Raw genomic sequence first — 27,901 nt, 5'->3', positions numbered from 1 at the left:
AAAGATAAACATTATATGATTTCACTTATATGCAGAATCTAAGCAATAAAAACAAACTAATCAAAAACAGACTCACAAATATAGTGGACAATTTGGTGATAGATAGCGGGGAGGGAGCTTTGGGGGGCTGGGAAAATGGGGTGAAGGGTTAAAGAAGTACAAATTAGTAGCTGATGGATGGTCACAGGAATGGGGAGCCGGGCATAGGAAATGCAATTAGCATTAATACATTAGCTAGGTCGAGGGTCAGGGGAGGGAGGGAGCAATTGGGGGGATTGTTTTACGAACTATATAGATATCTAACCAATGTACTGTATACATGAAACTAATTAAAATAAATTTTAAGAAAGACAAAAAATGAATACTAAAATTACCAGATGTTAAAAAAGTCTTAAATGTATTCATATGGATATATACAGTAAAAGTAAATATAAACTGTACAAAAAGATGTATGATAAAAAGCTGAAAATTTTCTATTTCTCAGTCTTACTCTCCAAGAGTATCCACTAATAGCAATTTCTTATATGTTTTTCAAGAAAGCTTTCTGCATATATATTATGTGCGTGTGACTGTTTTTTAATGTTGGACATTTAGGTTGTTTTTAGTTTTTGCTATTTCAAAAAATGCTGCAGCAACCATTTTTATACATCTTTGTAAACTTATTCCTGTACATTTGTAAGATAAATTCTTGGAACTGAAATTGCTGAGTCAGTGGATTTGAACTGAAAATATTGGTAAGGATCATCAGATTGCCTTTCAGAGAACTTGTATTAATTTATACTTTTTGCCCATTTTTCTATTGGAATGTTTGCTTTTTCATTTCTGATTTGTAAGAACTTTTTAGATAGTGTTTTTTTCCCTCTCTTTAGTTCCCCACCCCCCACTTCCACCCCTGACTTACAGATGTTGTCATCTCCCTTTAAGAACTGGATCTCTGAAGGCAGGGCGTCTCCTCTCATGCACTCTTGGTGTGCACCCAGCCTGGCGCACCGCAGGGTATGGTCCATGTCTACACCTGGGGCGTGAACCCAGGACCTTTTGCCTGTAAAGCAGATGTGCTAACCACTACACTATGGAGCCACCCCTATATAGTTTTCATATACTAAGGAAAGTAGCATTTTTCTTTCATGTATTGCTTTGTATTGTTTCCAGTCATCTGTCTCTTGACTTTGTTTTGTGTTTTTTTTGTTAAATAGAAGTTTAAAATTTTTATGTAGCTAGGTTTATTAATCTTTGATTTATAGACTTTGTTTCATGATTAGAAAGATCTTCTGCACTCTAAGATTATAAAAAAAAATCCTTCTTGTTACCTTTTGGTTATTTTTTTTTTCTTTAACCCATTTCCCATTTGCCCCAAGAATACTCTCCAGTGGCACTTGTGACTGCAGTGTTTACCCCGAGATAACTCGCAGATTACAGCCCTAACCATACCCCCAAAGTTTGCCATGAAATATCTCACTTTTATTATTATTTTTACATCACTCTAGTATATTAACAGTCTTTGGAAACAAATGACATCATTCTATTTATAGCATTCTGTTTTTAGTAGTGGTATTTCCGTTTATAAAATATAGTAATTCTTGAATGCTGAAAATGTCAAATCCCATCGTTCTCGAACAGTTGTTAGCCGAAAATTCATTTGATGAATCTGATTTATGGATATATTTCTGTTACAATAGGATTAGAGACAAGTTCTATTTAGAAATAACTCCAAGAACAGTTTTTATATTTTATTTGCACATTGAAAACCAGTCAGATTTGCTTCAGCCTCAAAGAGTGTGTTTATGTAAAATTAAATTAATGCTGGCAGCAAGCTGCACTTTTTTTCCCAAATGGGAAATGAGTTAAATATGTGGTCCATCTAGAATTAGAAGTGGGTAAGGATGTATTTTTTTCCCCAAAATGAGTAGTCAGTTGTTTCAACGTTATTGAAACATCTGTGTTTTCCTCATAGGGTTGAGAATGTCACCTTTATCATATAGTAAATTTTCATACAGATCCAGGATGATTTTAACTTTGTTTTGTTCCTTTGATCTGTCTGATGCCAATACCGAGCTGTTTTAATACTACTGGTTATTAAAATTTTGTAGTATATTTTTGTATTTGATAGCTACATAATTCTGAGGGTTTTTTGTTTTGTTTTTTGTTTTTAAAGATGGGACCAAATAGGGCATGCTATATGCTGGTGAGAACGATCCAATAGGGATCCTTTTGAAGAGAAAGGTGGGGGATAATATAATTTACTCAAACAGTTAACTATTTGGAGAAATTTGTCTCCAAGGATTTCTAATGTAAATAACACTATGATGAACATCCTTATACATTATTAATATTTGTGTCCTTGTCTGATTATTTACTTAGGAAACATTTGTAAAAGTTGAACTGTTAGGTCAAAGGAAATGCATATTTTTAAAGCTGTTGATATGTGTTACAAAACTGCTTTCCAGAAAGACCACACTATTTTATATTTCTTTGGTGTTTGAGAATCTTCCTTCATACACTCATCAACATTACTGTTATTTTTTTAACATTTCCTAATATTGTAAGTTAAAAAATGTCATCCCTTGTATTTGTAATTTGCATGTTTTTGATTACTAGTCGCTTGAAATTATTTTTGTACATTTATTGGCCACTTATCTTTTCCTTTGCCCATTTTTCAGTTGTCATCAAGGAATCCTAGTATCTAGAAGGCTCCAACGCCCAGGGTAACTCACCCGTGTTGGCATGCCAAGATAATTCTACTAGAAAAGACACAGCTTTGTAGACATTTTTCATGGGTTCTTTGAGATATCTTTAAAGTCAGAAATTTCAAAATTGAATTATGATGATATTCAGAAAAGAAGAGTAGGGAGCAGTGCCTTGTTCCTACCTTCACCCATCATACTCTCCTTGGGCCCTGGGTATCATTCCAGCTGTTCTCTCCAAGGGATGGGCCTGATTGTAGTGACCATCTTTTTCTCACTCGTTTAAACATACATAGAGGGGTAGAAGTAAATACTTATAAAGAGGTCTAAAGAGGTTAAATGAAGGGAACTCAGAGTCTTCTCAATAAAGCATGAACTAAAATGTGGAGTCAGAGAAACATGGTTCATTTTAGTTCAAGTAGTTCAGTGTAATTAGAAAAACTGAAAAAAATTCAAAAAGAGATTTTGAAAAGTGTGTAGCTGTCAGAGCCAAATCATTGCAAATCGTTTTGGTAAACTATCTCAAGAACCTTTACACACACACACACACACACACACACAAACACACAAACACACACACACACAAACACACAAACACACACATGCACACACACTTTCTGAGCACATTCTATTTACCAGGTGCTGGGGTGTATCAGGGACTTGCAGTCTGTTGAATGGAGAGAATATCCTGTAATTAATTCTTGGCTAGGGCTACCCTAGTGTTTTCCTCTTTCCCTCCTGCATAGCCCTGATAAAAATGCTTGTTCCAATTTTGAAGGAGGAATAATTAAAGTGAAGTTGTTTATCCCCATCCTGGACTGATGGGTTTAGTACCCAGTTTAGTAAACAAGGACATTGAAGGACAATTGGCTCTGGCATGTATAAAGGAAAGGGTGTAATGTGGGAGAAGTCAATACGTGATTGCATCCTATAATTGTACTAGCTGAAAGATTGTCAAAGCCTTTTGAAACCCTGGGGTTTTGTGTCTTCTTCAGTGAAAAGAGTTGCCTTTTCTCTCAGGAGGCTGCAATGTTAATGTGACAGCAGGAAACCCAGCTTAATGACATGGAGCAAGGGGAAATAATTATAAATAAGTTGAACTTATTAGAAATCAGAGGCTTTCAAACTTGTAAATTTTATAATTAAAACAACTGGCTAATTAAGCAGTTTAACCACTGGTAATATGACCAAAACCTTTCATTTAAGGGAGAAAATGGTTAATTTAACAGTAGTTTGAATTAGCTTCTTAATTAACCAGCTGCTCTAATTGTAGGAATTGCCCTAAACTAAATTTGAAAATGCCTCCTTGCCAAGGAATTCTAGTAGATGAGAGGCCGAGGCAAGCATTTGCAGCAGTCACCTGAGATGTGTCATCATCTCAAAGATCACTTTTGGTTCTGCTGTTTGAAATCACTGGTAGGTTATTGAGTTTCTGTGTACTTAAAGGTGGTGTCTGGCATATAGTTTTCTTTTTTATTTACAGAAAAGGTTTTATATAATGGAGGCATGTGAGAGTTATAACCATGAAGTAAATTAAACTCTTGGTGATTTTTGTACGTTTCGAGCAGCAGAAGTGTTTCCCAAAGATGGCGACATTTGAGCTGACTCTGGAGGCTGTGCAGGATTTCACCAGTCAGAGAGATGCATTCTCACCAAGGGGGACTGCCCAGCATGGCACAGAGGCATGAAAACTGTATGGGTTATACAGAACGGCAAATGTAGATCTGTGGCCGAGAAGCAAGGTTTTAAAGGCCTGGAAGAGTGGGAGGATGAAGAGATGAAGTAGTTGGAACTAGATTACAAAATCAGGGTTCTTAATTGCTTACCTAAGGAGTTTGAACTTTGGGCAGTGGGAAACCATCAGACATTTTGAAACATGGCAAAGACCTTCCCTGTCTCATTCATTTGGTGTCTTCGTAGTGACTGGTACAGTGTCTGGCACATAGTAAGTATTTTTTTAAAAGTGTATGTGTGATGAATAAATGAATAAATTAATGAAAGTGTATAACATGATTAGGTCTGTGTTTTAGAAGGATTAATTTGTCAGTTCTAGAAGGTGGAATAGAAAGGGAGATGTGGATACAGTGAGATCACCAACAACAATTTAGCCAAAGCTACCACTTGAATCTCCTTACCCTTCCGTTCATACTCCTTCTTCCCACCCCTTTTCCACACAACAACCAACGTGATCTTTTAAAAGAGATATCAGACATATAATTTCTCTGCTTATGGCTGTTCATTCTGAAATCCAAACCCTTAACAAAGCCCAGTGTTGTGTGTTCTGACCCACTTCTCTAGTCTCTGGTGCATTCTCTGACCCTCTCACTTTGTGTCAGTCACACTGACAGCCTTTTTGTTCCTTGCATATGCCAAGCTGTGTCCCACATTGGGGCCTTTGCACCTGCTATTTCCTCTGCTTGGAACATTCATCCTCTATCTTTTTATCTAATAAACTCCTATTTGCCTTTCAGGTCTCAGTTTATTTTATATATTTTTTGAATAGAAATATATATACATGAACAAGTTTTAAAAGATACAAAAGAATATAAAATAAACAGTTAGTCTCCCTTTCCTCCTGCCTTCTAGCCACTTCCCCTCCCTGGAAATAACCACTATTTCCCAATATTACTATTTCCCTCTAAATTCTAGTCTCGGTTCACATGCTATTTTTTCAGAGAGGCCTTCCCTGATACTCCAATCTAAAATATATCCACTAATTTTATTGCCATAGCCCTTTGTGCTTTTTCTTTTTATTAGTTATCACAATTTGTAATTTTATATTTATTTTGTGACTATTCTGTTAATGATTCCTTCCTCCCACTAGATTGTCAGCTGCATAAGCAGAATTTTGTTGGCCCTGTCCACTTTTATATTCCCAGTGCCTGGCACATCATAAATACTCAATAATTAAGCCCTTCCTAAGCTTTGTTTCTGTAAACTCATTTCTTGCCACCCTGCTCCTAATGCTCTGCCTTAAAATCCTCTCTGGCTTGTCCCTTCTGCATACTGTGTTATCTCCTCAGTAACTCAGTCATCCTTCAGGTTTTACTTAAAAACCACCTGCTCTTTTCCCAACACCTCAAGTCAAACTTCAGTGCCCTTCTCGTGTATATAGCCCTTATCACCCTGCATTGGTATTACTGTCTCTCCACTAGATCATAGGTTCTGTACTGCAGGAACATTTTCCATTGTTGTAGCCTCAGTTTCCAGGGTATTGCATGGTACCAATCAGTCCTGCTATAGCAATTGAGTTGGTCATATACTATGAAGCTTTAGTGTATGCCATACATGTAGTTGTGAGGGTAAAATAGTTGCTGACTACCCTGATAGGTAATAATAAATATTTGTTGAATGAGTGAACATGCTCTAGAGAGTTCAGCACTTTTAGGAGGTCATATTTTGAGGTCATAATAAAATCTGATTGGATAAGATTAATTTGCAAGGCTCTAGTCTGAGGATCATTGCATACCCATCAAGAAGATTTGGGTATCAGCTCCTTGGGTGAGGCCCCAGGTTGCAGAGTTGGAACCCAAAGGCTGAAAGGGTCAAAGGTCTCAGAGTCAGAGAGATAGAATTGGGACAGTGGCCAAGAACACACCTCAGTTATGTTCAGTTCTGTTTGGGAACTTCTGTCAAAAATATCTCCTTCTTCCTTGCATGGTAAACTCTTCTCTTTCAAGAATGCAGCTTTTACCTCCTTGGAACCTCTTCCTCTGCACCCTTCTCCACCTCTACCCCTACTCCCCAAGGCAGAATTAGTTGTTCCTTCCTCTAGGCACTTACTGCCATGCTTTCATCTCTATTATAGTATTTTGTACATCACAAGGTAATTATCTGATTTCCTATCACCCTTCCCAGTATACACTGTCTCCAGGGAAAGTAGCATATTTTAGTCATCTTTGTCCCAGTGTTTATACAGTTGTGGCATGTAATAGTAAATATGGACTAATGTATATCGTGTAAAGGATCCATGATGTCCCAGGGTTGTCTGGATAAAATAGTGTGGATTGTAAATGCAGGATTGACTGTGAAGCCAGTCTCTGATTGGCCTGGCACAGAGCAGATTTCTTTGGAAGCCCATTTTAGAAAAGAGAAACTTAAGAAACATTCCTCTTGATGTCATTAGACCTTTCCACACTATGTTTCATTTATCCCCCCAACAGAGTGGTGGCCCTGGAGAGATGAAAGCAGAACCACAGGAGCTGAGAGGAAAGGGAGCAGAACCTAGGACAAGTACTTCTGCAGAAGGTGGACAGCAAGCAAGACAGACATAGCAGAGCTGTATAGGGCTGGTTCCAGCGAAAGAGTAGAGATAAGGAACTGAGATCTGAACTATGAAAGATCAGATCTAGTTAGATTTTATATGCCAGAAATTCAGATGTTATAACACATTTGAGCACAGGCTGTTCAGCCAGATAGACCTGGGTTTAAACTGCAGTTCTGCTTCTTACTTGCTGGATGACCTTGGCCAATTTACCATATTTTTAGAGCTGTAGTTTCTTTATTTGTAAATGAGGATAAAAATAATGAGGATTAAAGGAGAATATGTATATATCAGCAAGCCCTACCTTGAAGGCTGATCTGCGTAGCACATTTCGGCCTACTGTAATGAATATGTATATGGAGATCCTATTTTATACACACTGTACATTAAGTTTTTGTTTTTATTATTATTCACTTAACACTGTGTGTTAGAGATTGTTCTGTATCAACACAAGTAAATCGAAGTAGATCGTTTTTGAAACTTTGTGGAAATCTGTGATTGTCCTCTTACTTGGTTATATTTGCCACCTGTCTCTTTCTCTATACAATCCACAGTAGAAGAATTATTGCCTGTAGAGGGACAAGAGAAAACAAGAACCCTGTGAGAATGCATTTTGTACCTCTAAGCCACCAGTGGCTCTAGCAGGAGAGAATTTCTTGAAGAAAGATAGGTAGTAAGGATTGGATATTGTCCAAGGGCCAAAAGTAGAGGTAAACTGAGAGTCAACCCAGGATCAAAAAATGGCTCTGGTTTTTAAACCAACAAGAAGCCTGCTACCCGCAAATATTCCCAGTCTTGCAGTGGAGAATTTGTCTCCTCACATGTGATGTATCCCTGGAGGAGCTTTGAAACAGGTTTGTCTTATTTTTTTCTCTTTTAGGTGGCATTCTACTGAGTACCAGTCGGCACTACAAGACAAAGCCCACCCATGGCATTGGAAGATACAAGCACCTAATTAAAGCACAGGAGGTAAAGTGGGCAGGAGTCCTTAAGAAAATGAGAGTGTGCAGCTCTTGCTAACACCAAAAGATCAGATTTGCATAGGTTGGAGAATATTGGGGCTGGAAAGGACAGGGGGTTGCCCCTCACTCTTCTCCAGTTACTTAGTTTGAATATTATCCAGAATGGAGATGTTTCTGTAGTCTCCCAGTCTTGTTCTTGGGCCAGGATATCACACTGAAAAGCAAATGGTTTGGTTTTATTATTTGTGATATTTTTAAAAAATATCTTCTTAATACTTACTTAGTTCAGTATGGACCTCACATTGGAAGTGATACATTCAGTTTAGTTGAGTAAATAGTTTGTAGCAAGTAGAGGTGGATTGACATTTTTAGCCAGTAGCTGAGTTTTACAGTATTTGCAGACTTAAAATATGTATGTGTTCCTTTAATCCATTACCACAGATAACTGGGAGTTACTTCTAAGCATTATAAGATTATTTAGACTATTTTTCTGGCCCTAACTGCAGGATTGTGTCTGTAGTGGTTAGATTTTTATGCATGTGCAGAGGATTTTCTGGTGAGGTGAGCACAACACTGGCCTGAAAGTCAGAGGTCTGTCTGGCTTTGGGTCATGATTCTATCCCTTCCCGTAAATAGTACAGTTAAGATTTTGCTGTTCTATCTGATGAGTCTTCAACATCACTTTTGGTTCTTGCCTTAATTTAATACTCCCATGTAACCATGCACGTCTCCTATGGCCTCTCTTTCCTTGGCAGAAGTTCAATACCACTGTACTTTGGGCCTCAGAAGCCACTCAACTTGCCATGTTCTCCTGAGTATCATCCTTATATCAAGGAATTTCATGAAAGGAACATGCCATATTTGAGGCCTGTATCAGGCAGTCTCCTAGCAGGAAACAGCCCAATGAAAATTGTTTGTAGTGGGAAGAGTACTGAATTGGGAACCAGGAAACTTATGTTCTAGGCTTGGTTCTGCCACTTACTAGCTTCGTGACTTTGGATTAGTTAACCTTACTAACCTTCTAGGCATGATGGTCTCTGAAATTTTATGTAAAATATTTTCTACATTGAATTTTCTGGGAAGAGAGCCCACACCTTTTTTCAGACTCTTCAAAAAGGTTGAGAAACTCTGGATTAGAATATCTTTAAGAGGTTTTCGGGTTTGATATCATATACCTCCTATGATGCTATGAAGTGTTTATCGAATATCTACCATGTGCTAGGCACTGTTGGGGTTGCAATAAAATTTTATAGGATGAATGAACAAGACCTGGTTTATGCTCAGAGGGAGTTGGTAAACCATTAGAGATAAGACACAGATGATTATGCTCCCAAGCACAAAGTGACAAGTGCTAAAAGGAAAATTAAAAATGCTGTAAAATTCAGAAGGAGTGATTTACACTCTTTCAGAGTTGTGGCACCTTAGTTATTGGAGTTGTTTTATTTTAGGACATCCCTCTTCAAAAAGTCCCACATAAATTGGCAGGAAATGAAATTGGTTTTGTGTATATGTGTTTTTTCTAATGTTTTGGGATCCTCTCTCTTAAGATAATTTTCTGCCTATGCCACACTCCGACCTACACCTTATCTTGCTATAAAAGGAAGTTGGATTCCATATTTAACACCATCTGTCTGAATCTTTCTCTTTAGCCTCTTCTATCTTATGGATACCATGCTTTAACTACACTGGGTCTCTTTCTTTTCATCCAGATCATCATACTGTTTCAAGGCCTCTTACATGCTGTTCTGTCTACTTGGAAGACTTTCTCCCCTTTTTCCCTTGGCTAATAACATCTTCAACCTTTAAATCTCAATGAGGAAACAAAGTCAGGAGAGAAAAATGAATCTCCCTTTCTGAGAAATCTTCCTGGATTCCCTGCACTGGGTTACTTGACCTACCATGAGCTGAGTTCCTTGTGCTTCCTATGGCCTAGGACTTACTCTTCTAACCATCTGTTTTGATGACATTCCCCCCTTCTAGATAATGAGCTCTCTAAGGGTAAAGCCCATATCTCATTTTTTTTCTGTATTCTCAGTGTCCAGCACAGGGCCTGGCATCAAATAGAGGACAGTAAATATTGATTGAGCTGAACTGAAATGTGATTATTGAAGCTGCCCTGAGGTTTCATAAATCAGAGCTGGCAAACACAACCCACTATCTGGAAATAGCTGGCTCCAGTTGACCTTGGTTGCTTGAAGAGAGTGATGCTCCCTTTAGTTACGGGTGTAGGCTTTTCTCTGGTGTCATTCATTGTCCCAGGGTGACTAGCACAGTAGTACTGGTGGCAGAAGCTGTTGCAGGCTCCTTGCTGCCTGCATGGGACAACACAATGAAAGCTTTCATCTGCCAGCATGCAGAGGCTCTGTCTTACCCTCCTGGGGAATAGGATTGGAAAAGTTAGACGGTGTCTTGTGGCCTCCTTTATCTCCCTAAGCCTAGAACCTAGAAAAATCAATAAGTAGTCAGATTCCCATTTTTTTTCCTCTCTGGGTCTCAGTCTGGGCCCTCTATTCTCTTGAGCCCCACATCCCTGAGATGAGAATTAATTCTCATGCACAAAGTGCCCAGCCTTTGTCTCATCTCTGCTGGTGTAGTCTCTTCACTCCTCCTTCCAAAGGTTCTATACTTAGTCTTATGACTCCTGAACCTTGGGAAGGAAAAGGCACATCTATCTCATTTCAGCTTTACTTGTCAATACTGGTTTTACCTCTTTTTCTCTTAAATGGCGTGATTTGTTCCCATCGCTCCATCCTATGTCCTTGTCTTTGTTGCTTCTCTGAGGAGTGAATAAAAGAAGAGATGAAAACCAAGCTTCTTTTTGGGTGGCAACAGGGGGATGACAGCAAACCATGGGATTCCAGGTCTCTCAAAGCACAGACCCAACCTCTTTCTCAGTGATTTCCTTTTTGCACCCTAAGCTTCATGCTCATTTCTCATATACCCATGGTATCTCAGGTCTCTGTACCTTTGTGCATGCTCCTTCCCCTTTATGGGAGGATACCTTTCTTTTTTTTTTTCTCTCATCTGTAAGTCCCATCTTGACTCATGGCAGTGAGGGATCACATTTCAGAGCATATCTCCAGACCTAGCACTGTGTCTCAATGTGTAGATCTTATTATTCTCTCATGGGCCCTGCATCATTCTTTTGAATTTAAAAGGCTTCAAATTGTTGGGAGTTGTTTTTATTTGGTAGAAATAAAAATAATATAGTCCTTCATATTTGTATAGTGCTAGGTCATTTCTCCTAAGACCACTTACTTACTTTCCCTCAGCTGTTGTCCTGCCTCTAGTCTTGGGGGTAACAGCAGCCCAAGAATCAATTGCCAAGAGGAAGATGTGGGAGGATGCAGTGGAGGCCACATAAATTGCTGTCAGTTTGTAGTTGTTATATGTTCCATCTTCTAGGCCCTGGGGCAAGAGAATAAGGTGTATCTTTTGTAAATTAGGCAATTTACTTCCTCTTTGTAGAATGGCCCCTAGGAATCAAGATTCCTTTTCTCTTGGAAACTTAATGCTATTTTTACTGTCGACATACTCTCTGCTATTTCTGACACCTATTTATTTTGTTGTAGCTCCCATAGATAGATTAGCTCTGTGAGGAGACAGTGGCATCATTTGTGGAAAAAATCAGCAGCATAGAATCACTTTGTGGTGACAGTCCTAGCTTCCAGAGAATAGAAGATTGGTTTTGCCAGTCCAGTGACTATATGGCTAGACATAGATTATAGGACTGGCTTAGGAATGGTTGTTTTAAACTAGCATCTATGTTTTCCCTCAAGTCTACCTCTTGTAACTCATTGGAAAGAAAAACCGTCATTGAGCATCTACTATGTGCCAGGCACTGCTGAACACAGATGATGCTCAGATGAATAGAACACAATCTCCTCCTACAAAAAGTGTACAGTGGACTAGGAAAAATAGTGCTCAAAAGTGTACTAAATATACATGGTAAGTGCTTTACTAGGAGATTTAACTAAATATCAGATAAAGAAGCAATTCTCCCTGCAAGGGTCACTGAAGGTGTTATGGAGTTCAACTCAACAAACATTTATTAATTGCCACCTATATTCTTACACTGAATATGTAAAGTGAACTGACACTCCTTTAGGAGTATCCAGTTGCTTACATTGTCAACACTGGGCTGTAAAGAACATAAAAGAGTTTTCCAGACTTTTTCAGGCACAGAGTGACTCCGGTAAAGACCTGAATCTTAGCCTGTTCCATTAGAGCACCCTGGTCCCCAGCCCACCGGAGTTTCATCCTGCCTTGCCTGTTCTGCTAAATTACAACAATGTCAGAGTTTTAGAGGGATTCATATTTGATATAATAATAATGATCCCTATCCATTTTCAGAGTGCTTTTACATCCATTATCTCAGTGCCTTTCACATCATATGCCCATAGAACACTGGCAATCTGAAAGCTGAACCCCTCCTTAAGTTTAATAATGCAGTCTTCCACATTTTAGAAAGACATTAAGTTAATGGGTAGAATTTTCTAAAGTTCAGGTTTTTCTCTCGTCGGTTTTACTTGGTGAAAATAGTTACAGAGAAACTCAGATATGTTTTCATATTTTTTGAGATGCAGAGAGCTCCATTTATATAATGTAACCATATTTTCTGCTAGTAAAATTGTTCTTGTATGTGGTTAAAGTATGATGATGAATATTCCATGTTGTTTCACAAAGAGAAACATAATTTCTTAGGCTCTCTACAACCAACAAATTTGAAAGCCATGCCTTTTGATTCATCAACTATCTTGCAAGGTAGACAGGGTAGAAAGGGAAACTGAGGAATATAAATGATTTCTCTATGACCATATGGCTAGTAAATTACAGTACCAGAACCAGAATTCAGTTCAGTTCAACTAACATTTAATATTGCTGGGCTCTAGGAATAGAGAAATGAATGAGTCATATAACACCTCCTTATATGAATTGAGATAGTGGTTTGGCTGCCATAATAGAGAGATCCACTTAATCAAGGGGCTTAAGTAAGATAGAAGCTTATTTCTCTCTCACTTAAAAGCAGATATCCAGCTTTCAGTTTTCCCATTCTTATCACACTGCTCATATCTCATAGTCTGAGGTGGCAGCTCCTTCTTCAGCCATCATGTCCACATTCCATCCAGCAGGAACGGGAAAGGGAAAGCAGTGTGTATGAACTTATATCCCATTGGCCAGAACTTAGTCACATAACAATACAAGATTGGTTGGGAAATGTAGTTTATCATGAATAGTCATACGCCCAGCTAAAATCCAACAGTTCTGCTATTAAAGAAAAAAAGAAGGAATAGATATTGAGAAAATTGTCAGGCTTTGCACACTTTCCTGCAAAGGGAAAGACAGAGTTAAAGAGAAAGACAGAGTTAAAGAGAAATGTTTGGAATTAAGCAGACTGGAGTTAAAGATTTAGCTCTGATGCTTCCTAGTTGTTTGCCCTAGGATATGTTAATTAACTTTTCCGAGACACAGTTTCCTTGGTTTAAATAGGGAATAATACTTCCTAGTGTTATTGTGAGGAGTAAGTTAAATAAGAAAATTTAAGTACTTAGCACAATGTCTGAAATATAGAGCCCATAAGTGGTGGCGTTGATGATGATGATGATGATAGCATCAGTCCTTCTTTTTATAATCCCATAGCACTCTATTTTTGTCCCTCAAAACATGCATCTCTTTGTCATTATTTGTTCTGTACATGCCTTTCCTAATAGATTGTAAGCTTCAGCAAGCAGACACTATGGTTATATTATTTACTATCATATCCCTAATGCTAACTAAACCTGGTCTGGCTCATTACTAGTGGTCAGTAAATATTTGTCAAATAAATGAATACACATGATAAGTAAAAGTGGTGTATTGGGGGTTTTGCTATAAGAACACAAAGGAGTAGTACCTAACTTAACTGTAAGAATCAGGGAAGGCTTCCTGGAAGAGCCTGAGTTGAGTCTTAATGAGTAGGAGTTGCTCACATTAAGGGTGTGGGGTAGATTCAAATGCTTTGCAGGGAGAGGAAACATTCTGCAAAGGGGGGGAGACATCGATCCTGGAGATGCAATGGGGAAACTCTTAGCAGTTTGTTAATCTTGGAGTCTCAAATGGGCACTAGGGGATGAGAGAAAATGACACCTGAAAACTAAGCAGGCCTGGATCAACCTTTTTTAAAGATACCATTTATTGAGTAACTACTATATACCCTCATGTGTTTCTGTTCATTGCCCTTTCAGCTGCACCTACCTGAGGTGGTTGTTCTTGGGTTCCCCTTATGGACTTAATCAGCATGGCGCAGCAGAGTGGTTTGTGTTGTACTTTCCATGGGAGGTGGGCTGCTCTTTATGATTAACTTGAGAGGATCTGGCGTTTCTTGTGTCTTTTCTCTCTCTCTCTGAACTATAAGGTCCTTGAAACCTGGAACTGTGTTTTCTATTCCTTTGGTGTCTTTCCTTGGAGCGGTTGAATTAGCACTTTGCATACAGCAGGTGCTTAGTAAGTGCTTCATTCTGTAAAGCATACCAACAGGATACAAGGAGCATGCTTACTCCCAATTTATAGTAATAATAATGTCTTATCATTATTCAATCTTTTAAAAAGATACCATTCATTGAGTAACCACTATATACTAGACACTATAACTACTATGTGCCAGGCTTTAAAAACATTATTTCATTTTATATTAGTACAAATGGTATATTTTATTTAATCCTCAGATATCCTATGGTTATTAAAGACTGTTCGAGGGATCTAATAAGATACTAGAGAGATTAAATGACTTGCCCAAATGGCTAGTAATTTTCAGGGCCAATATGTGAACTGAAGGTTGTCAGAATCCATCTAATATCTATGCTATTTCCATTTCATATAAATTCACTATTTTGAGCTTCACAAGAACCTTAGGTGTTACATACAAATGAAGAAACTGACAACTAGAGAGGTCATTGAATGTCATGTAGTGACTAAGCAGACAGGATTTGAGTCTAGATTTTCTTTGTCTTCCATCTAAGTCTAATGCTCTGTATGCAGCACCAGGCTTTGCCTCTTTGTCACCCCAGTTAAGGCCAGGCCTTCTGACTGGTGTTTATCTCTTGAGTATGCCACATTGAGTTATAAACATAATCACTTGACTTCTATGCACCATACAGCTCATTATGGACTGTTGAGAGTACCATTACCAAATCATTCAAGACTCCAGGTATAAATTTTTAAATTTTCAGTGCTTTAAGCATATCAGGCTTTTCATGTGAGGATTAAGATGATACAGTTTCTTCCCAACTTTCCCACTCTGGAGAATGCCACCAACAGTGATAGGCAGAAACTACTCACAGAAGCTAGAGAAGAGAGCCTAGGCTGCTAGACATAAAATGGTTACCTTTGCCATTTCCTTACTATTGTAACCTTAAACAAGTCATTTTCCCTTTTTGGGCCTCAACTTCCCCCTTGTGTAAAATTAGGGAGGAAGGAAGGAGAGACTAAGTTATCCTTTCAGCTATGGCAGCCTATGATTCTAATGTGACTCCTTTCTCTATCTGCTCTTTCCCAGCAGTTCCCCAGTAACCTTGGGCAGGTAATATGCGCTCAGAGGACCTTGGTTTTCTGTCTGTTAAATAGGAGTAATAATGTGGACATTTCTGTACAAAAATGGCTTAGTAATTTATCCTTTGGCCCATTTTGAGGATCATAGTGCAATCCTACAGGGATCTAAGAAGGGCCACTGTGGATTATCCCACGGTGAATCCAGGTCAGTCACAGAAGTGCCAAAGATTGATGGAAAACAGTAATCCATCTTCCCTGCCACCTTTCTCCTAGCCTCCCTTCCTTTCCTGCCTAGTTCTCTGCCATGCGCAGTCAGGGTAGCCTCTCCCAAACGCAGCTCTAGTCATGTACATCCCTTGCACAGATACCTTTAATAACTCTCCATGGCAGTTGTAAAGGCCTGAACTCAGGCAGTTGTAATAGAAAGGAAGGAAAAGGTGTGAGAAAGATTATCTTGTATGTTAAAATTATAGGAACTGGTGACTGATATGTGCAGGCAAGCTCTTGCTGGTTATCCTGTGCCCCGGCTCAGAACTGAAATATAATATCACAATGGGCTCCAAATGGTGTGGATTGCTCCAGGCATATCTAGGCTAACATGGAAAAGCAAGTGAGATGCCAAGAGGGATACTGGATCAGTTTTCTTTTTTCGTTTCCCTAAAGTGACACCTTTGAAAAGCACTGGCATTTTCTCTGGTTAAGAAAAGCCTCCTAAAGGTTTCAGAGAAGCTCCTCCCCTCTCTGCTGGAAAGTTTTAGCCGCTCCCCATTGCATTCTGATGTTAGCATTCTTCACAGCTCTGACTGCAGTGATGACTATCATGATGAAAAGTCTGGGTCACTGCATTTGGTCACAGGTGTGGCAGGTTCTGAAGGAGAGAGAGTCAAGCCCTTGCTCCTTGATAGTTGGTCTCTAAAGGATGGTGTCTCACTCATAGCAAAGTCTAGGATCCTGGGGTGGACACCACTGTTAAGAACTTTAGGAATGCAGAGGATACGCTGGAAAAATCCCTGCACTGGGAGTCAGAAGGTTTTAGTTCCTAAGATCTGTTCAATTTGGCTGTATGACTCTGGAGGACTTATTTAATCTCTCTGGGCTTCATATCCTTCCTCTACAAAGATGAAGAAGTGGGATAAAATCACCTCTAAATGCTGTCCTGTTCTAAAATTCTAAAATAGTAATTTATTGTATGTATTCTCTGCCAGCCCTTGTGCTAGATATGAGGAATATAAAATGAAAATAGTATTAAAAGTTAATATTTATAAGTGTTTAAATATCTGCCACAGATTGTATTAACTACTTTACATACAGCGTTTTCTTCAGTTCTTGGAACACCCTTGTGAGATTAGGCTTGTCATCAACATTACTGGCCTTAGTCTTCCCCTTGTTTCCCTAGGTTGGGTTTCTTCTCTCTTAGATTGACCTGGAGAGCAGGTCCATATGATCCAGCAATCCCTCTACTGCGTATTTACCCCGAAGACTTGAAAACCCATATCCAAAAAGATATTTGCACACCGATGTTCATAGCAGCATTATTCACAGTGGCCAGGACATGGAAGCAACCAAAGTGTCCTACAATAGATGATTGGCTAAAGAAGTTGTGGTACATATATACAATGGAATATTACTCAGCCATAAGAAGAGATGAAATACTGCCATTCGTGACAACGTGGATGGACCTCCAGATAATCATGCTAAGCGAAATAAGCCAGACAGAAAAAGTTGAAAATCACATGATATCACTCATATGTGGGATATAAATCTTAAAGCAACAAATGAGCAGGACAAACAAACAGAGACTCATGGACATGGACTATAGGCTAGTGGTTTTATAAGTCAGAATAGTGGTTACCAGTTTGAGGGGGGCAGGAAAATTTTGGGGTGTTGGTACTGGTTTATTTCTTGTTCAGGATACTAATTATATAGGTGAAAATTCATTGAGCTGTGTACCTATGCATTTTTCAGTATGAATATTATATTGCAATAAAGATTTTACTAAAATTTTTTAATATAGATTTTAATATTCTAATTTTGAATTGATAAAATATTCGCATTATTAAACACTGAAAAATATAGAAGGGAAATAGTTAAAAAGTCTTCTTTCCACCTCTATGCCCCAGCCATTCAGTTCCCTCATAGGCAGCCAGTGAAAAAGCACTGGATATACAAGCAAATAAATATGTATGAAATCACACACACACACACACACACACACACACACACACACACACACACGTATTCTTTTTATATGTATGACAATATTCTGAACACATTAGTCTACAGTTTGCTTTTATCTTTTATTTTAAAGGTCTTTCTATATCAGTACATAAAGAAGTTCTTTATTTCTTCTTATAGCTGTATAATGTGCTATTGTATGGTTGTTTCATGATTTATTTAACAAGTCCCCTTATTGATGGGGATTTAGGTTTGATTATTTCCAGCTGATACTTTCTTGATCCTGATCTATGTTGTTTTGAATATCTATTTTCCCAGGCCTCATTTTAACTTTTTAGCAGCAGCTTGCACAAGTTGATATGTAGTAAAGCAAGACTTTACATGAAAAGGAAAAGTAGGAAAAAAATATTTTTTTCTACCTCTCAATTCTTAAAAGGAAGACTGTCTAAATAATTGCAGAATTTTAAAGTTGGGAGGGCTGGAAGAGAACTAACACTGAGTGTCCTTGCAATTGATTTAAGTTCTGATAAAGCTAAGGATTCATTCAGAAAAATGTGCATATATGTAAAATTTTACATATAAATGTTGGGTTTGACAGACCCGTTGAAATTTCTCGGTGAGTTCTAGATTAAGAATCTGTTATTTAGCATAAGTCCATCAATTTAAAAATTGATAAATAGAGGGCCAGAGATGGGAGGTGAGTCTTAAAACAAGTTAATGGCAAAAGACAGTCAAGTCATTTTTATTCATGTTAAAGCAATGCCAGCAATAATCCCTCTTCTTTCATTGGCTGATGTCACAGCCCATACTGGCAAGGGCAGCTGCTGGTTCCTTTCCAGGAGAACGTCATTTTTTAGGTATGGTAACATGAGAGAAAATAGTAAACAAATTTATATGAAAGATTGACTTTTTAGTATCGAGATGGTATGATTAGAATTTCTTGTACAATATTTTGATTTTTCTTCTTTGTTTTCTGTTCAGCTCAAGAAGAAGAAGGGAAAAGTGGAAGTCGGACCCATTAATTTGGGGACAGATTATGAATATGGGGTTTTAAATGTTCACCTGACTGCATACGACATGGCCCTGGCAGAGAGTTATGCCCAATATATTCACAACCTCTGTAACCATCTCTCTATTAAAGTCGAGGAAAGGTATGGAATGTTCTTGGTGTGGGTAGCATGCTCTGCTTTGTTGTTATTAAATGAAGTTTGGAGATATAATATACATGTAGTAAAATCTACCCTTTTAAGGTATATATTTTGCCGCAATCTAAATATAGAATAGTTCTATTAACCTCAAAATTTCCCCAGTACTCAAGTATAGTCAGTCTCCTTCCTTTTTCCTCTCAAGTCCCTGGCAACTACCAAATGATTTTCTGTCTCTGTTGTTTAAAGTTCTCTAGAACATCATGTAAGCAGAATCATACAGTATGTAGCTATTGTGTCAGGCCTCTCACTTAACATAATGTGTTTAAGATTTATCCATGTTTTTGCAAGTATTTTATTATTGAGCAGTATTCCATTAAGTGGTGGACCTTAATTGGCTTATCTATTCGCCAGTTGATGTACATTTGGATTGTTTGCAGTTTGCTAGTAATTATGAATAAGGCCGCCATAAGCACTCTCATACAGTTTTTGTGGGTCATATGTCTTCTTTTTTCCCAAATACCTAAGACTAGGATTTTGGGTTGTATGGTGAATATATTTAACTTTATAAGAAACCGCGAAACTGTTTTCCAAAATGGCTGCACCATTTTGTATTCCCACTAGTGACATATGAGAGATCCAGTAACTCCTTATCCTAGTCACCACTTAGTATTGTGAACTTTCTAAAAGCTATTCTGATAGATATATAGTGGTGTCTCATAGTGGTTTCAATTTTCATTTCCCTAATAAAGATGTTGAGCATCTTTTTATGTACTTATTTGCCTTCTTTATATGTTCATTGGTAACATGTCCAAATCTTTTTTTCAAGTCAAACAGAAAGAATTTTACTTTTATTAGCAGACATTTTCTCCCCTTTTTATTTTTTTATTTGTTTATTTTTAAAATATTTATTTTTTAAACTTTGTTATGGTGACATTGGTTAACGAAATCCAGTAAGTTTCAGCTGTACACTTTAACAGTAAGGCATATATATATTTACATTGTGTGTTTACCTCTCTTAGTTAGATTTCTTTCTGTCACCACTTAGTTTACCCCTTTAACCATCTACCTACCTCCTCCCCCTACCTCTGGTAACCACTAGCTTATAGTCCATGTCCATGAGTCTCTGTTTGTCCTGCTCATTTGTTGCTTTTAGGTTTATATCCCACATATGAGTGATATCATGTGATTTTCAACTTTTTCTGTCTGGCTTATTTCGCTTAGCATGATTATCTGGAGGTCCATCCATGTTGTCACAAATGGCAGTATTTCATCTCTTCTTATGGCTGAGTAATATTCCATTGTATATATGTACCACAACTTCTTTAGCCAATCATCTATTGTAGGACACTTTGGTTGCTTCCATGTCCTGGCCACTGTGAATAATGCTGCTATGAACATCGGTGTGCAAATATCTTTTTGGATATGGGTTTTCAAGTCTTCGGGGTAAATACCCAGTAGAGGGATTGCTGGATCATATGGCAGATCAATTCTAAATTTTTTGAGGAACCTCCATACTGTTTTCTATAGTGCCTGTACCAATTTGCAGTCCCACCAGCAGTGTGACCAGCAGTATGAGGGTTCCTTTTTTCCGCATCCTCTCCAACATTTGTTATTACTTGTCCTGTCAGTTCTGGCTATTCTAACAGGTGTGAGGTGATATCTCATTGTGGTTTTGATTTGCATTTCCTTAATAGCTGGTGATATAGAGCATCTTCTCAAATATTTGTTGACCATTTGCCAAACCTTTTATCTATTAAAAAAATTTTTTTTAATTACTGAGTTATGCAAGTTTTTTAAATCTATTTTTGGATACCAGTTCTTTTTCAGTATCTGTTTTGCAAATAATTTCGCCCTGTATGACTTATCTTATTATCTTCTTTTCTGAATCTTTTGGAGAGCAGTTTAAGTTTGATGAAGTTCAATTTATCAATTTTTTTTATTGTTCATGCTTTTAATGTCTTTGTCTAACCCAAGATCACAACGATATTCTCCTGTGTTTTCTTCTAGAATTTCTACAGTTTTAAGTTTTACATTTAGGTCTGTGATCCATTTTGAGTTATATCTGTATACGGTATGAAATATAGGTCAAAGTTATTTTTTTATGTAGCTATCCTTTTGTTAAAAAGATTTTCTTTCTCCATTGAATTTTCTTAACACCTTTACAAAGTCAATTAACCATGTATGTGTAAGTCTATTTCTATATTCCATTCTGTTACATTGATCTAATATATCTATGCTTATACCAATACCACACTATCTTGATTACTGTAGCCTGCTTCCTGAAACTATAAATTTGTTCTTTTTCAAAATTATTTTGGTTAGTTTAGGTCCTTTAGTTTTTCATAAAATATTTAGAATTAGTTTGTTGATTCCTACAGAAAGGAGCCTGATAGAATTTGGTTCGGTTTGTGTTGACTCTGTAGGTCAATTTGAGGAGAACTGACATTTTATCTATTTTAATTCCTCTGATACATTAATGGTATATCTTCCCATTTATTTAGGTATTCCTTGTCTGCTCTGCTTTTCATTTACCCTTTGGTTTTGTTAGAAAACTGTAGAGGAGAAGAAATAACATTTACTAACTACTTACTCCAGGCGAGGCACTTTACATATCTTATCTCAATGTTTCAGAAAGTGTGGGATGCCCTATGGTTTGCCTTAAATTACATTAAATCACATGGTGAGAAATTTCATCATCTCTTTTTAATTCTCATTCAACCTAATTATGTCAAGGAGTAATTCTTAGTGTTGTATGTCCTTAACACTATTCTAGCACTTCCTAATCTTTATTACAGAGAGGGGACCTCTGGCTCTGCCTTCGGCTAGCACTAATATCTAGCTAGAATTTTATAACATTATTGTTTTCATTGTATTTATTTTTAACTTACCTTCTATTTATGACAGCTAATACTAGTTTTTCATTTACAGTAGTAATATAAAGCCAGGCTTGTTGAGATATAATTTATATTCAGTAAAAAGTCACCTTTTTAGTAAACAATTTCTATGAGTTTTGACAAATGCACACAATAAATACCATCATAATCAAGATATAGAACATTTTGATCATCCCGAGAAGTTTCCCCCTGCGTTTGTAGTCAGTACTTCCCCCACACCCAGTCCCTGGCTACTGCTGATCTATTTTCTGTCCCAATAGTTTTGCCTTTTCCAGAATGGCACGTAAGTGGAATCATACAGTATTTTTTCTTGTGAGTGTGGCTTCTTTCACTTAGGATAATGTATTTGAGATTCATCCATGTTGTTGCTAGTATGTTCCTTTTTGTTGCTGATTAACATTTAATTGAATGGATGTATGTTTGTTTATCCATTCACCAGTCGAAGGGCATTTGTGTTGCTTTTAGTTTTTGGCAGTTATGAATATAACCACTATAAACACATACAGATTTTTGTGAGAACATAAAGTTTTCATTTCTCTAGGAATGTGATTGCTGGGTCAAATGGTAAGTGTAGTGTATGTTTAAATTTATAAGAAACTGTCAAACTATTTTCCAAAATGGCTGTACCATTTTCTTTCTCAATTAATGTAATTTTCAGTTGATTTAAAGAAAAATATTTAATAAATAATAGTTTGGGTGATTTGCCATTGCAACAAGGTAATACATGACACAATATGTGGATGTGACAAAAAATTATACTTTCTTACTCACTAGATAAATATTAGTATATTCCCATCGTACAGATGAGGAAACCAAAACTCAGAATGGCCAAAAGTCACATAACTAGTAAGTTGCTTGGATTTAACCTAGTTCTGCCTGACTCCAGTATTTTTAATTATATAGAGTCTTATTTTAAGTCCTTAAACCAAATTTGAACTTTTGAACCTTTTAACTTAGAGTACAACTGTGCTAAATGTGCTTTTGGAAGACTAGATAATAAGGTATGATTTTAGCTCTCACAGCTGATAGTACTTCAATTGTTTTAGGCTTAAATATGTGCTTTATCTTTTTATGATGCCCCAGAGACTTGGTTGCTCTTATAGCACTTGACACACACCTCTATCATGTCGCTTTGTGCTTGGGGCTGTAATGATCTATTCATGTGTCAGCTCCCCTTCCCCACCAACTAGATGGGGATCATGTTCTTCTTTATTTTGTCAGCACCTAGCACAGGGCCTGCCTGCCACATGGGAGACATTAAGCTATTGTTGAAAGAATGACAGGTTCTTGAATGTGACTATACAATCCAGTTGTGTAATATATATTTTCTAAAGTTTAATGACTGTGCTATTAATTAATTAATTAAAAATGATTGATTGAGACTCTTCTTGATATGTGGTAGGCATTGTACTGCTAGACATTCTGACTGGAGGATACTAAGGTGAATGTCCCTGATTTCAGGGAGTGTGTATATGTGTATGTGCACACATAGACAGGAATAATTACAATGTATTACGGAAGATGGTAAGTGAAAAATAAAGTACAATGAAATGAAATGAAATCCTACCATTTGCAATGACATGGATGGACCTAGAAGTTATTATGCCGAGTGAAATAAGTCAGAGAAAGATAAATACCATATGATTTCACTTATATGCGGTATCTAAGGAACAAAAAGAACAAACTAATCAAAAACAGATACAAATATAGTGGACAATTTGGTGACGGACAGAGGAGAGGGGGTTCGGGGGGTTGGGAGAATGGGATGAAGGGTTAAAGAAGTACAAATTACTAGTTGATATTTGGGGATGGGGAGCATGGCAGAAGGAATGCAGTTAGCATTAATATGATGGCTAGGTGGAGGGTCAGGGGAGGAAGGGAGCAACTGAGGGGATCATTCTATGAACTATATAGATGTCTAACCAATGTACTATATACTTGAAACTAATTTAAATAAATAAATATGAAAAAATTTAAAAAGACAGTACAATGTCAGTTCAAGGAGGCAGAGTAGTATAATAATTTAGAGCAATGCATTTCAAAGTACCAATCCAAGAAGTTATTAAAAGCTTATGCCAAAATGAGCATTAATGCTTTTCTTTCTTCATCAAGGTCTTGCTATTGAAAAAAAAATGTTGGCTGAATTTAATAGTGTGTTTAGTGACTGTTGTATGTTCTTACTTTATCCTGGACTAATAAGCAGTTTGCTTACCAGCAGCTTGTCTTTGGACTACACTCTGAATAACAGAGTGCAAGCTCTGGAATCAAACTGCATGATTTAAATTCTAGTCCTACCAGTTATTGGCAATATGACCTTGGGAAATTCTGAGCCTCGGTTTCCTCATATGTGTAATGGGGATGTTAATTTTCTTATTTCTTTGAGTTCTGAAAATTAGATAATATAGTATATGATAGCACTTAGCAGAGAGACTGGCACATCACAACACTCTGTAAATAATTAATAAAGAGATTTTTTTCAGCTGGCAGGGATTAGGGATTCTCAGCTGTTCTGGTGGCCAAGAGGCATTAAATGTCATTTATAGAATGTTATCATATCTACAGTGGATCAACTCCCTGGAAAAGTGTTTATATTTTCAGGAGGACTTTTTAAAAGGTGTGGTTTTTTAAAACCAGGCTGTGAAAAGCTCTGGCTGCATTTGAGTAAAGGCAGGAAGGCAGTAGCATTTGTTGAGCAACTACTATCAGCCAGCCACTCCACTAAGTTTTATTTTGTCTGTTTGTTTTTTATATAATGTTACTTAATTCAAACAAATACTTTGCACATAGTGAATCAAAGCTCAGTTCTGGAGCCAGACCACTGGGTTTTTTTTAACTCGTGCTCTGCTGCATTCTTATTGCGTGACTTAACCCAATAAACAGTTGGGCAGTTTACTTAACCTCTTTGTATCTTAGTTCCCTTTGTGAAATGGGGTTAATAAAAGTACCTACCTAAAAAGACTATAGTATAAATTAAGGGAGTTAATATATTTAAAGTGCTTATAACAGCTCCCAGCAACTCTTGGCTGTGATTATTATATTTAAAGCTTGCCTGTAGTCATACACCTAATGAATAGCAGAGTCTGGATTTGAGCCTACTTTTTTTTTTTTTTTCTTCAAATTCTCAATTCCTCCCAACTGGTTCTCAACAGAGCTTTCAGTATGATCTTTGTAGAATGGAAATATGATCATGTCACTCCCATGCTTAAAATCCTTCCATGGCTTCTCATTCCTTTAGGATCAAAACTAAAGTTCCTCACATGGCTTCCTAGATATCCTATGGCTTGAGCTTGCCTTTCTTACCTTAACTCATACTTCTGTCTTCCTCTCCAATTACACTGGCTTTGTTTTTGTCACTTTCTACCTCATGACCTTTGCATACACTCTCTAGAGTTTATACAACTCTTTCCTTTTGACCTGACACCTATTTTTTCCTTAGGTTTCTTCTTAAGTGTCATTTCTTCAGAGAAACTCATTAAGTTAGATCCTCATTTTATTTATTTAGTAGAAGTGCAGATTATGTAATTTCCCTTCCATAGCAGTCATTCTTTACCCTTGTAATTACTTGACTTGTATTGGTCTTCCTTATTAGATTCTAAGATCTATAAGGCAAGGATTATTTCTGTCTTCATCAGCAGTCTAACCCTAAGTAAGACCTTGCCTAGTACCTGACACTTTGTGGATACTGAATAAATATTCATTGGCTTGGACTGAGTTCCAGTAGACAGAGACATTACTCCTAGTACAGCAGAATGAATGCTGTGCTGCTTTTTGCCTCTTTCCTGGCTCTTTGCTCCAAATAGCACAGAGCATAAAGAGATGTTTGTTTTCAGCAACTCATTTCTCTGCATTGATTGAGATTTTTAGACTATTGTATTCTCACCACCCAGCTTTTCAGAGATGAAATGATTTTTCTTTTCTTCTGATTTTCAGTAAATCGTGATCCATTTTTCCTCTGGGAGTGGGGCGTAGGACTCTGACCTTGAGATGGAATGGGGTAGGGGAACAGTGTGCTGGCTTTTGTTCTATAAATGGTCTGCATTGCTGCAGCTGCAACTCACCCAGAGAAGAAGAGGCCTCTCATGCAGGTCCCTTAATTTGCCTGCTTTTCTTGCTGAGCTATTGCTTGGAGAGATGGAAATCATATTCATCTAGGAGAAGCTTCCAAGCCTAAAGCTGATGTAGCCCTTGTACTCTGTAGAAAGTAAAAGCATCACTCAGCATCACTCTCTGTAAGGTAACTTTTTTTTAAAGTCCACTTATGTTGTTTAAAGTAGAGTTATAACTTGTATGTAGTAGAGTCCACAGTAGACTCTAAGTTCCCTAGCACCTGAGCAGGATCCCTTCTGTCCTTTCCCAGGCAGTAGTCCGAAAAGGTATCATTATTTTGTCATGTTAGGTTGACTATTGAAATTCAGTTATTTCATTTCTTCCCTTATGTTTTTACTATGTGAACATCCAATTAATGTTTATTGTAGAAAATTTGGAAAGTATAGAAAAGTATAGACACTAAAGGAAAATACTCAATGGCCTATTCTACTTTGAAATGACCAGAGTTCCCAGTATTTGTAAAACTATGTCTGATTTTTCTATTGGCTCTCTTTGAGAGCCTCTCATGCCTCCTCACCTTTGTAAGTAACTGCTGCACTTTTTTGGAATGCCCTCCAGGCAAACTCCTTTTTGTTCATTCTTTACATCTTAGTAAAGCACTCCTTCACCTATGGAGCCCTCCCTGAGCCCCGCTTCTTTCCCTCTTGTCTCTATAATATTTAGTTCATACCTATTATTGTCTTTATCTTACTGTAATGAAGATGTTTGTTTACTTACCTGTCTCTCCAAAACATGCTTAGTTAGTTCCTTTAAAGCATAGGCTGCATATTGCCCACTAGAGTGCCTAGGACAGACAGGCTCTCAGTAAAAGCTTATCAAGTGAATGAATAAATAACCAAATCAGTGAAATCTTGCTAAAGTAAGTGTTGAAGAACAAAATGTATGCTCAATGGCAAGAATGGACAACTACTTTAGTCGTATCTGCAGAATGTCAAAAAGGAAAAATAGCATTTACAGTGCTTTTACATACTTCTTTTACTTGCTCTTGAATTTTGAGAGGCCATCAGAGATTTTGCTGAAAAGTGGGAGGGAATGTTATATAAGGAGGTTCCCTGGAAGAGTTTGCAATACCTAGCATTTACTCACCGTTTGTAAGAGCAAGTGAACGGGCATTTGTAGGCATAGTATGCCAGGCAACAACCCAATGAACTAGGTAATACTATCTTAATTTTATAGCTGAAGAATGAGATTCCAAAAGATGAATTAATTTGTCCAAGGTCAAACAGGTTATAAGTGATTGAGCCAACATTTAAATCCAGGGCTGACTGTCATGTCTCTAATCCGTTTTCCCACTATAGCAGTCCATCTGTAGAGGGCCATGCCCCTTGCTATTAATTAATAAAACTTTGTGTGGCATGAAAATTCAGGAATTCTATTATTATTATTCCATTTATATTGTTTGATTAACTTTTTGATAAGAAGAACACAACACTAAGCCATATTTCTGTGTAGCCATCAGTCCTATCTCATCACCACATTCGATCCTCACAGTAACCTATTGATGAAGGCCTAGATTGTAATCCTCTTTCTATATGAAGGAACCGAGGCCCAGAGGGGGAATTGACTTGCCTTAGTAAGTATTGTTAATAAGTGGCAGGGCCAAGATTTGACCCAAGTCCAGTGTTCTTTTTACCAAAGCATGTAGATCTGCTGAAGCTGATTATAGTAAGCATAGACTCTACAACAGTGATTCTCAACCTGGGGACATTTAACAATGTCTGGAGATAATTCTGATTGTCACCACTTGGGGGGAACTACTGGTATCTGGTGGGTAGAGGTTAGGGATGCCGAGGCCAGTTCCCCACAACAAAGAATTATCTGGTCTAAAATGTCAGTAGTGCTGTGGCTGAGAAATCCTGCTCTACAACGGTTGGGTTTCAGGCCTAATTTGTCCAGAAGAGGGGAATATCTGAAGTTAACCTCCAAAGCATAATTAGTGATGAGCCTGATTCTTTTAGAATTGGGTATTCTTTTAGTTGCAGCAAATACTTATTAACCATCAGGTTTTATTCAGTGTTATATTAGGCAAGATTAGGTATGCAGAAAGGCATTAGACAGGTCTATCCCCTCAGGGAGTTTAGAGACTTCTAGAGGAGTTTTAAGAGCATGTGGTTACTTTGCTGTGGCTGCAGATAACAGC

General features: G+C 37.5%; 1 protein-coding gene across 1 annotated transcript in view; it reads left to right on the top strand.

The window, feature by feature from the left end:
• MRPL48 (mitochondrial ribosomal protein L48) overlaps positions 1–27,901 on the top strand; it is a 45,776-nt gene that overhangs the window by 14,370 nt on the left and 3,505 nt on the right. Inside the window, exons 4-5 of the mRNA XM_011377377.2 lie at positions 7,829–7,917; positions 18,594–18,763. Of these exons, the coding sequence (XP_011375679.1) occupies positions 7,829–7,917; positions 18,594–18,763 (259 nt within the window). The remainder of the gene's footprint in view (positions 1–7,828; positions 7,918–18,593; positions 18,764–27,901) is intronic.

Source organism: Pteropus vampyrus, unplaced genomic scaffold (genome assembly GCF_000151845.1).
Source record: "Pteropus vampyrus isolate Shadow unplaced genomic scaffold, Pvam_2.0 Scaffold311, whole genome shotgun sequence".
NCBI classification, from domain to species: domain Eukaryota; kingdom Metazoa; phylum Chordata; class Mammalia; order Chiroptera; family Pteropodidae; genus Pteropus; species Pteropus vampyrus.
The sequence above is the reverse complement of the archived record's forward strand: the minus strand, read 5'-3'. Positions and strand labels throughout refer to the sequence as shown.